Source organism: Panicum virgatum, chromosome 8K, assembly GCF_016808335.1.
Source record: "Panicum virgatum strain AP13 chromosome 8K, P.virgatum_v5, whole genome shotgun sequence".
NCBI lineage: Eukaryota > Viridiplantae > Streptophyta > Magnoliopsida > Poales > Poaceae > Panicum > Panicum virgatum.
In genome coordinates this window covers 22,937,953-22,950,889 of record NC_053143.1, presented here as the reverse complement: position 1 = coordinate 22,950,889, position 12,937 = coordinate 22,937,953, and the positions used below count along the sequence as shown (strand labels likewise).

General features: G+C 43.2%; 1 protein-coding gene across 1 annotated transcript; it reads right to left on the bottom strand.

Moving 5' to 3' along the window:
- Positions 1-300: 300 nt before the first annotated feature.
- LOC120644221 (pterocarpan synthase 1-like) lies at positions 301-12,146 on the bottom strand. Its single transcript, XM_039920787.1, has 2 exons — positions 11,352-12,146; positions 301-641 (listed from the first exon to the last, which is right to left on the bottom strand). The coding sequence occupies exon 1, from the start codon at positions 11,932-11,934 to the stop codon at positions 11,380-11,382; it is 555 nt and encodes a 184-aa protein (XP_039776721.1). The 5' UTR covers positions 11,935-12,146; the 3' UTR covers positions 301-641; positions 11,352-11,379.
- Positions 12,147-12,937: the final 791 nt, after the last annotated feature.

Genomic DNA, 12,937 nt, shown 5'->3' with positions numbered 1-12,937 from the left:
CCAGCGCACTTGAGCCGGGATAATTCAGGTGGTTCTGCCACACTTACTGCCCATTACATGTAATATTTGCATGTTCTATAGATAAAAGGATGCACACGAATGGATAACAAATTGCACACAACACTACATATCCAAGATAGCTTGAATCTAATAATGATCTATGCCCCTTAGCCTTTAATTTCGGAACATAGGTACATTATCTGGACAGCCACAGCACTTTTCACAAATTAAATTTGTTATTGACCGAGGAAATTATATAGTACAGCATATAAGAGGTAAAGTCCACTTGGGGCACGAGGATTTGATTGGCCTTCAGTCTTTACGATGGGAAATTCATTCTGACCTTAGCGTATGTTCATAATAAAAAAACAAAAAGGAACCTAAGCGTAGAAGGATATGAAATAAAAATTACAGTAGAAATTGAAACAAAAAAACAGAACTTATTTTGGATGAACTGAATTAGCTGATACAAGTACACAAGTTTTGAGCTCATCCATAATTATTTTGAAATATCACAACCACAGCATCAACAAATAAACGGTAGTCGTCCACAAATTAACACTTAGCATTTCTCTGTAGAGTGAAGGTGTCGATATGAAGTATGAACTGTGTGCAACACTGAATTGGAGCGAACCAATCAGCTGCAAGGGAACATAAAAAATTCTTAGTAAGCGAACTGTCTCGTATACCCATTCAAAGCTAGTTTGGGAACTCTAAAACAATAGGGATAACTTTATTGGTTTTCTATACTACTAGAAAACGGGCCAAAGGTCCAGGCTAAAAATACCAGCTACTGTTGCAGCCGGTAATGTTGGTACCAATGGTACCGGCTGCAACAGCAGCTGATATCTTTGGCCTTGGACCGACCCCATGGAGGACAATTGGCACCGTGTGGAGGTACAAACTGGTTCCAATGCGGCAGCATAGGAACCGGTTTGTACCACCACTCGGTGCCAAATGCAGATGCCAGTATAGGCACCGGTTGGTGGGACCAACCGGTGCCTATTGTGCTACAAACGGCACCGGGTCCTGCCACGACCCGGTGCCGGCTGACGCTCGGGCCAAAGGCACCGGTTTGTGCCTTAACCCGGTGCTATTGAATAACATTTAGCACCGGGTCGTAGGTACCGGTGCCTTTTGACCACGCCTATAAATACCCCAACCTCTCCCCCCCTCCAAGCTGCTTTGAACTCACTGTTCATGGCAGCTGAGTGAGGGGAGGGGAGGCGAGTTTTTGTTTTTTTAAAAAAGGTTAGTTATTTTTCTCCATAACTTAGCAATTGGTTTTTAGAAGCGGTTATCATTTAATTTAATTTAGTTTATATATGTGATAATTATTTTTAGTTGTAGCATTTTATTGTAGTTATATGCGTTATCCATTTATTTGATATGTGAATACTATCAAATTATTGTATTTATATGTTTTATCAATTTATTTGATAAGTGAATAGTATCTATTTATTATAGTTATATGCATTATCAATTATATATTTGAATTCAAATTTTGTATAGAAATATTATCAATTACATATGCAAGGGTGCTTTATTTAGTTCCCTTCAAAATTCCAAAACTTTACAAGATTCCACATTCGAGATGCATGCTGCGCCAATTCGAGACCCGCAGCTCAGCTAGGCCAGAAGGCCACATGCGTCGTTTCTTGTACAAAAATATAAAGTTCCATATAGAGAAACAAAGTTTTTATACAGTCATGCAGTCAGAAGGCCATATGCATCGTTATAATTTTGTAGTTCAATTTTATTAATAGCGTATTCAATATTAGTTATAAATTGGTAGTATAAATGAACTATTTGTACACTACAATGATGTATATAAATGTATTGTGGACCCAGATGAGTCGGCAATGGATGTACATGGCCGACCGGCGTTCAAAGGAGTTCATTGATGGCGTGCATGAATTCATAGAAGCGGCCGAGAAACACAAGTATGACGGTTTCGTTCGTTGTCCATGCAAATTCTGTAAGAATGAGAAGAATTACTCATCATCAAGAACCATCCACAGTCACTTGTTCAATAGTAGTTTCATGTCGAACTACTATGTTTGGACCAAGCATGACGAAAGAGGAATTATGCTGGATAATAATGTTGAAGAAGAGGACAGGATTCCTGACTTTGCAGCCAATTATAATGCCTTTTTCAATGACTCTGCAATAGGTGAGCCTGAAGAAGATACAGAAGGATACGTTGTAGAAGATGATCTTGGTCAGATGCTACGCGAAGCTGAGGAAGGTTGCGAAACAAAAAAGGAATCGAGAGATCTGAAGCGTATGTTAGATGACTACACAACATTGTTGTACCCTTATTGCAAACAAGACCAAAAGAAGTTGGGTACGACATTGGAATTGTTGCAATGGAAGGCATCAAATGGTTTGTCTGACAAGGGATTCGAGGAGTTGCTGAAACTTATAAAAAACTTACTCCCTGAGGGTAACACCTTGCCGGCGACAACATACGAGGCAAAAAAAGTTGTTTGTCCTTTAGGATTAGAGGCACAGAAGATACATGCTTGTCCTAATGACTGCATCCTATATCGAGGTGAGTATGAAAATTTGGATTCATGCCCTGTATGCAACGCATGCCGGTATAAGATCCCTTGAGATGATCCAGGCGACGTTGAGGGGATGCGTGTCAAGAAGAGGGTGCTTGCCAAGGTGATGTGGTATTTCTCTCTAATACCACGTCTGAAACGTTTGTTCATGAACAAAACGAATGCGAAATTTATGCGATGGCACAAAGAAGAACGTAAGCAAGACAATATGTTGAGACACCCCGCTGATGGGTCGCAGTGGAGAAAAGTGGACAGAACATTCCCAACATTTGCAAATGTTGCGAGGAATATAAGGTTCGGCTTAAGTACGGATGGCTTGAATCCTTTCGGTGAGCAGAACAGTGGCCGTAGTACCTGGCCTGTGATACTCTGTATAAACAACATTCCTCCCTGGTTGTGTATGAAGCGAAAATTCATTATGATTCCGGTGCTTATCCCCGGCCCGAAGCAACCCGGTAACGATATAGATGTGTATCTGAAACCACTGATTGAGGATCTTCTATTGTTGTGGAAAGAGGAGGGTGTTCGTATGTGGGATGCTCACGCAGAGGATCATTTTAACCTTCGTGCATTACTTTTCGTAACCACCAACGATTGGCCAGCACTAAGTAATCTCTCCGGACAATCCAATAAGGGTTATAGGGCATGCACCCATTGTTTAGAAGAAACCGACAGCACGTACCTCAAGCACTATAGGAAGATCATGTATATGGGTCATCGTCGATTTCTTCCGATCAAGCACCCATTAAGGAGGAGGCATGTTCACTACGATGGAAAGGCAGATCATCGTACCAAGCCTAGACACTGTTGTGGGAAAATAGTGTTTGAAATGGTCAAAGATATAAAGGTAGTATTCGGAAAAGGACCCGGCAGCAGATCAGTGCAGAGTGATGACGGACGTGCACCTATGTGGAAGAAGAAGAGTATTTTTTGGGAGTTACCTTATTGGGATGTCTTAGACGTCCGCCACGCAATTGATGTGATGCACCTAACAAAAAATCTTTGTGTGAACCTTCTAGGCTTCCTTGCTGTCTATGGTAAGCCAAAGGATACATTGGAAGCACGGCAAGATCTTCAACGTTTGAAACAACGGGCCGCCCTACATCCAGAAAAAAGGGATAAATGACGTCATTATCTAGGTCCTACGTGCTACACTCTTAGTAAGGAAGAGAAGCAAAATATGTTCGACTGTTTGAACAGTATCAAGGTCCCATCAGGCTACTCTTCGAATATAAAGAGGCTATTGAACTTGAAAGAGAAGAAATTCGCACACGTAAAGTCCCATGACTGTCACATGTTGATGACACAATTGATTCCAGTTGCACTAAGAGGTATTCTACCAGCTAATGTTTGAGCAAAAATTATAAAGCTATGCGCCTTTCTCAACACAATTTCTCAGATGGCAATCGATCCATCGAGTTTAAGCAGGCTACAAGAGGATGTTGTCCAAAGTTTAGTCAGTCTTGAAATGATATTTCCTCCATCATTCTTCAATATTATGACGCATCTTCTAGTTCACCTGGTTAAAGAGATTGGTATTCTCGGTCCTGTTTTCCTTCATAATATGTTCCCTTTTGAACGATACTTTGCAGTCCTAAAGAAATACGTTCGTAATTGGGATCGTCCAGAAGGAAGCATTGCGAAGGGTTATGTCACAGAGGAGGTCATTGAGTTTTGTGTTGACTATGTGGAATAACTCTGCCCAATTGGGATTCTAGTATCACGTCATGAGGGGCGACTGATTGGAAAGGGCACACTTGGAAGAAAATTAGTAAATGCCACAGATCATGCCACGTTGAGCAAAGCACATCTCACAGTTCTACAATAATCAGTCTTGGTGGCTCCATACATGGAGGAGCACATGCAAATTGTGTGAAGCATATACTCTTTGAAGTCTGAGACATGGATTACAAAACATCATAACGATACATTCGCCACCTGGTTGCAGAAGGAAGTCATGGCCAACGATTAAATTCATGAGCAGCTAGCTTGGCTGGCCAGGGGTCTGGCAAATTCAATCCTGATGTACCAAGGATATGAAATTAATGGTTACACATTTTATACAAGAGCCCAAGATAACAAGAGCACCAATCAAAATAGTGGTGTCCGTTTAGATGCCACCGACTCTAGTGGCCAAACGAACTCATATTTTAGTTACACAGGAAAAAGTGTCGATATCGACGAGTACGGAATGACAACAGTAGACCTCAAAGAGCTTGGCTATCGAGTCGAACCATTCATCCTAGCTAAAGATGTCACTCAAGTTTTCTATGTGCAGGACATGTCTAGCAAACCGAGAAAGGACAAGTCCAGGAATAAATCAAGTTTTGTAGGTGCCGGAGATGAGCCAAAGCGCCATATTGTTCTGGCAGGAAAAAGAAAAATTGTGGGAGTCGACGATGTCACAGATGAAGAAGAATAGAATAAGGTTGAAGATATGACTCCGTTCGCAGTGGAGGTTGACACAAGTATCCTTTTAGCCGAAGAGGAAGCTCCGTACGCACATCATGATCATAATGAAGGGACAATTGTAAAGCGAACCATCGTTAATACTCCCTTAGTTGAATGATTATGTCTTGTAATATTTTCTATGAACATTATCAGATTTCTTATGCAATGAATTGATTTATTAGGCAATTAAATGATTTATTATGATTTATTATGCAATTAAAATGCTTAGTTATGCACCTAAATGATTTATCATTTAGTAATTAGAATTATTGTGCATTTAAATGATTTATTATGCAATTATAATATTTAGTTATGCACCTAAATGATTTATTATGTAGTAATTAAAATTATTGTGCATTAAAAAGATTTATTATTCAATTAACTAATTTATTAGACGATTAAATGATTTATTAGGCTATTAAATGATTTATTAGGCTATTAATGTAATTATTTGCTTTGAACATTATCATATTTATTGGGCAATTAACTGATTTATTAGGTATTTATCAGATTTATTATTTAATTAACTAATTTATTAGACGATTAAATGATTTATTATGCTATTAATGTAATTATTAGGCAATTAACTTATTTACTAGGCATTATATGATTTATTAGGTACAATAATTTTTTCGAATATCATGAAGCAATATTTGATTTGTTGGGCAATTAACAGATTTATTAGGCAACTAACAAATTTATTAGAGAAATAGAAAAGGGAAAAGAAAAGAAACAGAAAAGCCTTAGGTACCGGTTCGAAATATGAACCAGTACCTAAGGCTGCCTAGTCCGAAAAAAGGAGTTGAAAAGTTTCGAACCGTGGCCGCGGCGAACAAAATTCCTAGAGTTACCATTGTGCTATCGAGTAATTTTAGTTAGATCGTCGCCAACAAGCGAGAAAAGCAAATGTCGTGGAAGCCTTAGTCACCGGTTTTCGTTCCCCACCCGGTGCCAAAGGTGAATTTCAGTTCCCGCCCGTTGGGCACCTAAGGCACCGGGTGGGAGGTCACCCGGTACCTATGGCAGCCTTAGGTACCGGGTGACTTTATCACCCGGTGCCAAAGGCTTCCACCATATAAGCACCGGCCCTCTCCATCTTCCTCCACTCGCTGCCGCCCTCCGCCGCCGCCCCACGTCGACGCTCCTCGCTCTGCAGCTCCGCGCCACCGAGCACCGCTCCCGTGCGCCGCCGCCGTCGATGCTTCTCGCTCTGCAGCTCTGCGCCGCTGCCACCGAGCACCGCTCCCGTGTGCCGCCGCCGTCGATCCGCCGCCCCGCCGTGCCTCTTCGCCGCCCGTTCATCACCGGAGCTAGGTCAGGTGGTGAGGAAGCCCCATACCCCCTTTCCCCTCTCTCTCTCTGTCGCTCTATCTCGCCAGCGATTCCTCGCTGAAGCCGCGGCTCCGCCCCCTTGCCACCGAGCGGCCACCTCCGCCACCGCCGCACCTCCTGGACCCCCTAGCCGCGTTCCCCATTGCCCCCTCTCCCTCCCCGGCCTAACCCCTCCCCGCCCGAGCCGCTGGCTCCGCCTAGCGCCAAGTCGCGCCGTCGCCAGAGCCGCTAGCCAAGCCGCCGTCCGCCTGAGCCGTCGCCCGAGCAGAGCCGAGCCGCAGCTGAGCCAGCAGCCACGTCTCAAGCTGCCCCCACCCTTTTTCAGCCATTAGATCGAGATCCAACGGATCGGATCTGTTAGATCCGAGCCGAACCAGAGCCGCCCCGGCGCTTTTGCTAATGAGACCCTGAGTTTCTTCAAAATTAACCCGCAGTCCTTCCTAGTTCAAAAGAAATTCCAGAGAGGCCCTTTCTAGATTTTTCTTGCAAATAAGCCCCTAGAATCTTGTTTTAGCCATATCTTTCACATTTTGACTCTGATTTTAGCGATTCTTGCGCTTACGCAATCCTTGCATCGTGCTCTACATCTTTTTCAGTTTTTCCAGTACTATTTTTACTGTTTTTGTAATGTTTATTATTTGTATTATTTTTTCCTCTTGTGTGATCGTGTAGACGACGTACCGTTCAAGTGTGATCTTTCGAGGTGAGGTAATTTTTTTCTAAACCCATTAATGGACTTTCTATTATTAGTCTTATGTATAGTGTACAATGTTTTCATTATATATAGTGTATAATTTAGTTATAGAATTTAGTTATTAGAGAGACTTTATTTAATCATGTATTTAAATAGAGAGTGAATAATGCTTGTATTTATGTATTTATCATGTATTTCTGTAACTCATGTATTTATCATGTAACTCGTGTATTTCTATAACTCATGCATGTATTTATGTATTATGAATTCTTCATTCTTAATTATGAAATCAAACACGACGCTCTCTCCTTCTTAACGACTTCTTAACGGCGATCCGTCTCTCGCTAACTCTCGTTGTCTCCTTGTCCCCGACGCTCTCTCGCTGTCTCCCCACCGACGCTCTCTCGCTGTCTCCTCACCGATGCTCGGTCTCTCACTCACACACACGCGCGCGCGCGCACACACACACACACACTCTCTCTCTCTCTCTCTCTCACACACACACACACTCACTGACTCACACACACACTAACTCTCTCTCTCTCTTTCTCTGTCCCACTAACACAGAAACACACACACACACAAACTCACACACACACTCACTAACTCTCTCTCTCTCTCTTTCTCTGTCCTACTAACACACAAACACACACACACACTCTCTCTCTCTCCCTCTAACATACATACACTCTCTCTCTCTCACACACACACTCTCTCTCTCTTTCAAACACGCATATTCGTTCAAAGAATTGAATTCTCCTGCTTCATTTAAGGATGGACACATACTCTAACACATTTTTACGGTTTCAGTTAAGGATGGACCCCTTCGGTGATGACGAGGTCGCCAAGCAATACATGTTGGACGCAATAAACGAAGATACGAGGGCCAACACCACCCAGCCAATCACTGAAGAAGATGCTCGGACAGCTGATTCGTTCCTGAATATGTCTGGAGATGCCGATGAAGAAGATGATGACTTTACGCCGCCGCCCAATCAACAACAGCATGTTCCAGTATGAATCTTAAAACTATATGCATGGTGACTTCAGTAGATTAGTTTTGCGATTAACATATCTTTTCTGTAATTTAGTCGACCTCTGCATCGACTTCGTTGAGCCTGTCAAAAGGGAGACGCCGTCCAACCAAGAAAATGAAGGGAAGACAGGTCATCACAGAAGTGGATGCAGAGGGCTGTCCAAGTGCTCCAGAGGCTACTAGCACAAAATTTGTCAACCAATGTGGGGTTATTATTCGGGCAAGAATTCCGATCACCACAAGACTATGGAAAACGAGCAAACCCGAAGAACAGCAACACACCGTGCCTACACATCAGAAGGAAATGCTATGTGCAGAACTCAAGGATATGTTCACTCTTCCTGAAGGAGTTGACCAAGAACTTGTGAAGAAATGTGCCTTGAAAAAGATGGCCCTTGCCTTTGCAACTTTCAAGAAGAAGTTGTACATCAGTTACATCAAGAAGGATAAGGAGCCGAACTGGGACGATCTTCCTCAGGTTAAACCATACTGGGAGAAGTTCAAACAATACAAACTATCAGAGGAAGCCCAAGAAAAATCCGAACAGGCCAAGGTGAATGCAGCAAATAAGAAGTACAGCCACCACCTTGGGGCTGCCGGGTACAAGAAGTCAGTAAAAAAATGGCAGAAGATGGAGCAGGACCTTATGAATAGAGACATCAGGCCGACGACTTGGGATTGGCCAGATAGATCCAAATGGTGGTTATTTGCTAATGGCGTGACACTAAACCAGTTGGATGGAAGTTTGGTCGTGCCCGAGCATATGCAAGAAGTGTCCCGCGATCTAGTCGCTGCAATAGATGAGACCCAACAAGGAACATTCCAGCCTCAAATTGAGAATGATGAGCTGACCGCGGTCTCCCTCACCGTCGTCCCCACAACCACCTCCTTTACCACCGTCTCCGCCGATGCAAAGGGCCACGAGTACTCCAACTACTCCTGACCCAGAAAAAGGAAAGAAAAAGACAGCATCCCTCCCAGTGGCTGGACCCTCAAAGAAGAAGCAGAAAACGGTCAAAAAAATATTAACCTACGAGAAAACCGCTAAGGGGTTGGAAGAGGAGACTGCTCGATATATAAAAGAACAATTGAAGCTTAAAGTCCCCCCGCCGAGGGAAAAGGTACCTCTAGAACTAGGGAAAAAGCTTCTCGCAAACCTAGACAACCCACCAAAACCGAAAAGCTTATCCTCGGACTATGATCGTACTCTGACAAAAGCACACAAGGTGAGAAATCTGAAGAAAAAATGTGGCAAGACCATTCCTCAGCTTGGCACACAACAAAAAGGACTCGAGCCCTCCGGGTGCCAGGGTTGCCACTCCTACACCCGACAGACGTACAACTCCAGGCGGACCTACAGGCCGCGATATTTCTTTCTGAAACTGGATTAACGCTAGAGGAGGCAACGGGGCAAGTGGAGGCGGAAATCCCTGTCGCTCCCGTTCTTACTCCATTCCAGCATGGAAAAGCTTTTGTCACTGAGGAAGAGGAGAAAAGTCTAGGCACGCAGATGTTCAATTTGCATAGATGGTACCTGCAAATGTCGAATGACGAAGGGAAAATGTTTGGAGTCAAGTATCGTGACCATGATTTCTTCCGCGGGGAGGACGACTTCTGGGTGTACTTCGAAAATTTATATCACATTTACCATCGACAAGCACTCGACGTCTCTATCATCACTATTTGGGTTTTGTAAGTATCACTTACCTCTACATTAATACTTTTTGTTAACAAGAACATAATTATATGTGTGCATTATAAAATTTCTATTGTATCATTTAGACAGGAGACCCAAAGAAGCCGAAAACATGGATGGTACCATCAGATCGGCTTCATGTCTCCATTGGTAGTCAACCAGAAAGTGCTCAACGAAAATTACAAGGAAACGTGCCAAAACATGTACGATTCGTTGACTAGGCAAAATTACAAATCCTATATATTCATACCATACAAATTTGGGTAAGCCTTGGTCGACTCAATCCTCTGTTATATTACTAAATAAATACTAAGTCGTATAATGCATGTATGTATATATCCTATCTATATCTGCAGTTATCATTGGATTTTACTCATACTTTCCGTAGAGACCGGCAATCTTATAGTCTTTGACTCAATGAGAAATCCAAAGTCCGCAATCCAACATATCCTAGACCCCTTGAACAGGTAAGTTTAGTTTGCATAATCAAATCTTTTTTCTGTTAATAACAATTCCTGAATATCAAACTTAACTTTGAGCGTAGGGTTTGGAAAAAATTTATAAAAAATAACAAAGGACGTGGTCAATGGAGGCCTGAACTGAACATTAACATGGATTATCCGGTATGTTGATTTATAAAGATTTGTCTAGTTAAGTATATAATCCCAAATTGTTCTAAATTGAGTAATTTATTTGTTTCTCCTTAAGTGTGCGAGACAACAACAAGAAACTGATTGGTGCGGGTACTACGTATGCGACTACTTGCACATCATGACTCCATGCGGGAAGGCTACTGATGAAGACACGAGAGTATGTCCAAACCGTTCACTAGTATATTTTCAAAATTGTACTAACGCACGTGATGTTAATCCTTTTTTCATAAATGATAGATGTCTCAAATGGGGGATGAATGTTACTCTACTGATCGGATCAACGCCGTGTGCGAGCAACTGGCCGGATTCATTTTGAACGAGATCTTGGATCCTAGAGGCGAGTTCTACCAAGACGGTCAGATCCATAGAGGATTCCATCGACCTCCTGAGGGGATCAGTAGTTGGACTGCAAACATGAATTGTACATTTGTAAATATTTTTAAACGTTATGACTTGATGTTTGTAAATTTATAAATATATTAGTTCATCTAATTAGCTTAATTATATGCTTACATTTCACTTTTAGTTAGTTTCAAATATTCTCTGAAAACGAACACGAACGACCAATGAACATATAGTACTGTAGAACTTGAGTGCGTTTAGCAATTATAAAAGAATAAACAGTAATAAATATAACAAACAAAACTGGATTTGGAAAAAAAGAGAAAAAATCATTGGTACCGGTTGGAAATATCAACCGGTAGCAAAGGGGCTGCCACCTTGTGTCAGCGTGGCAGCCTCTTTGGTTCCGGTTGGTCTTTCCAACCGGTACCAATGGAAATCTAAGGCACCGATTGAAAAACCCGGTGGCTTAAGGCGAGACCATTGGTCTCCGTTTGCCGGAACCGGTTGGAAAACCGGTGCCTAAGGCTTTTTCCAACTGGTTCTCATAGCCTTTTTTAAGTAGTGTATCGAAACTCACAAGAGAGAACGCACGAGGCCATGCAAACCTAGTACAGGTACACGTCGATGTCCACGATGCCGCCCTTGGCCAAGTCATAATCATAGCTTCGGCTGAGCGCGTAGCCCCGCGCGAACCGGAACCGGCCGGTGCCGCCGACGATCACGGACTCGCGCACGGCCAAGTCGGTGTCGACCCTGCTGTTCACCACCAGCGAACTTCCGGCGAACTCGCCATCCTCCATCACCAAGTGCATGCTCAGGGCGTTCACGGAGCCACGCTCCGACACGCGAACGGTGAACCCCTGCGCTGTGCCCACGCGTGGGCTGCCGCGCTGGGGCCCCTCCGTGAGCGCGTTGTTCATCACCGCGATTTCCCCAAACCGGCGCGAGGTGCCCACGATGTCAGGAAGCGGCGCCCTGCCGGGCACGATGAGCGCGGCTGTTGGGTTTGGGCCGGTGTACTCATCGTGCATGTAGAAATGTAGGTGCGTCCTTGTTGTGGCGCTGCCGTTTGTGCTGCCAGCGCCACGGCGGAAGTAGATGGATGATGCAGCGAGGACGAGGATGGCGGAGACAAGAAGTGCCGAAATCGTGCGAGCCATGGTGTACTATGTCTGTGCTGCTGTAAGCACTAGTGACGGTTGGGGAGGAAGATTGTTTATCTCTGAAATATGGACGGAATTTAGTCCATAGATGGCATAACAGCTATAGCTACCCTCATAGTTTGTTGCTCTGAATGCGTACGATTATATATGCTACCAGGGCCGTGTATGGGCGGCTAAATAGAAACTGAAGACAGGCAAAATACCAGCATCACTAGAAGGACTGGAACACAGTAATTGGATGACCACCCTCATGAAACAGAATTCATACCCTCGTGTATGCATCGAAGCTAGAGTGAGCTACGGGACTGAGACAAGGCAACTACTGTGGGTCATTCATTGTTGATAAGATTTGTGTGGACGATCTATCAATACTACAAAAACGGTTAGTAGAAACGCTCTGATTTTTTTTAACGGATGGGTCAAAATGTAGCTTATTGTTACAAATAAAGCGGGATTACTGTAGTAACCGATCCCCCGGAAAAATATTTTTAGGGGTGGGTCACCCCCTCACATGCGCTAGAAAGTGGCCTATTTTTTGTGGTAGGTGAGGGGGTGACCCGTCCATAAAAACGCGATTTGATAACATAGTATGTATCCCCATTAGATAATTTCCTTTTGAACTAACTTGTGAGGCACCCTTTTAGTATCAGGTGATGAAAGAAATCGGTGCTCGTAGCCTAAGAGTGGGAGGGGGGGGGGTTAATTAGGCAAACATAAAATATTAACCTACAGCTCAAACTAGTTTGCACAAAACACAAACTAAATCAAGATATCTAGATGTGCAATTATAGTTCTTCTAGTATGGAACCACATCCCAAAACAATTTTTGCAACCTATAGCTAATCCTAACTCGATACTACTCTAAGAATGTAAAGACACACAAGTTACAAGTAAAAGTTGCAAAAATGTAAAGAAGCAAACTCTTGACGTGAGGATTTATCTCGTGGTATCAGTGGGCACTAAGCAAGCCCTAGTCCACGTTGTTAAGGCACTCACTAAG

What these genes read in the sequence shown, in the direction of transcription:
- LOC120644221 (XM_039920787.1), bottom strand. Translation starts at nt 11,934, where the DNA reads ATGGCTCGCACGATTTCGGCACTTCTTGTCTCCGCCATCCTCGTCCTC.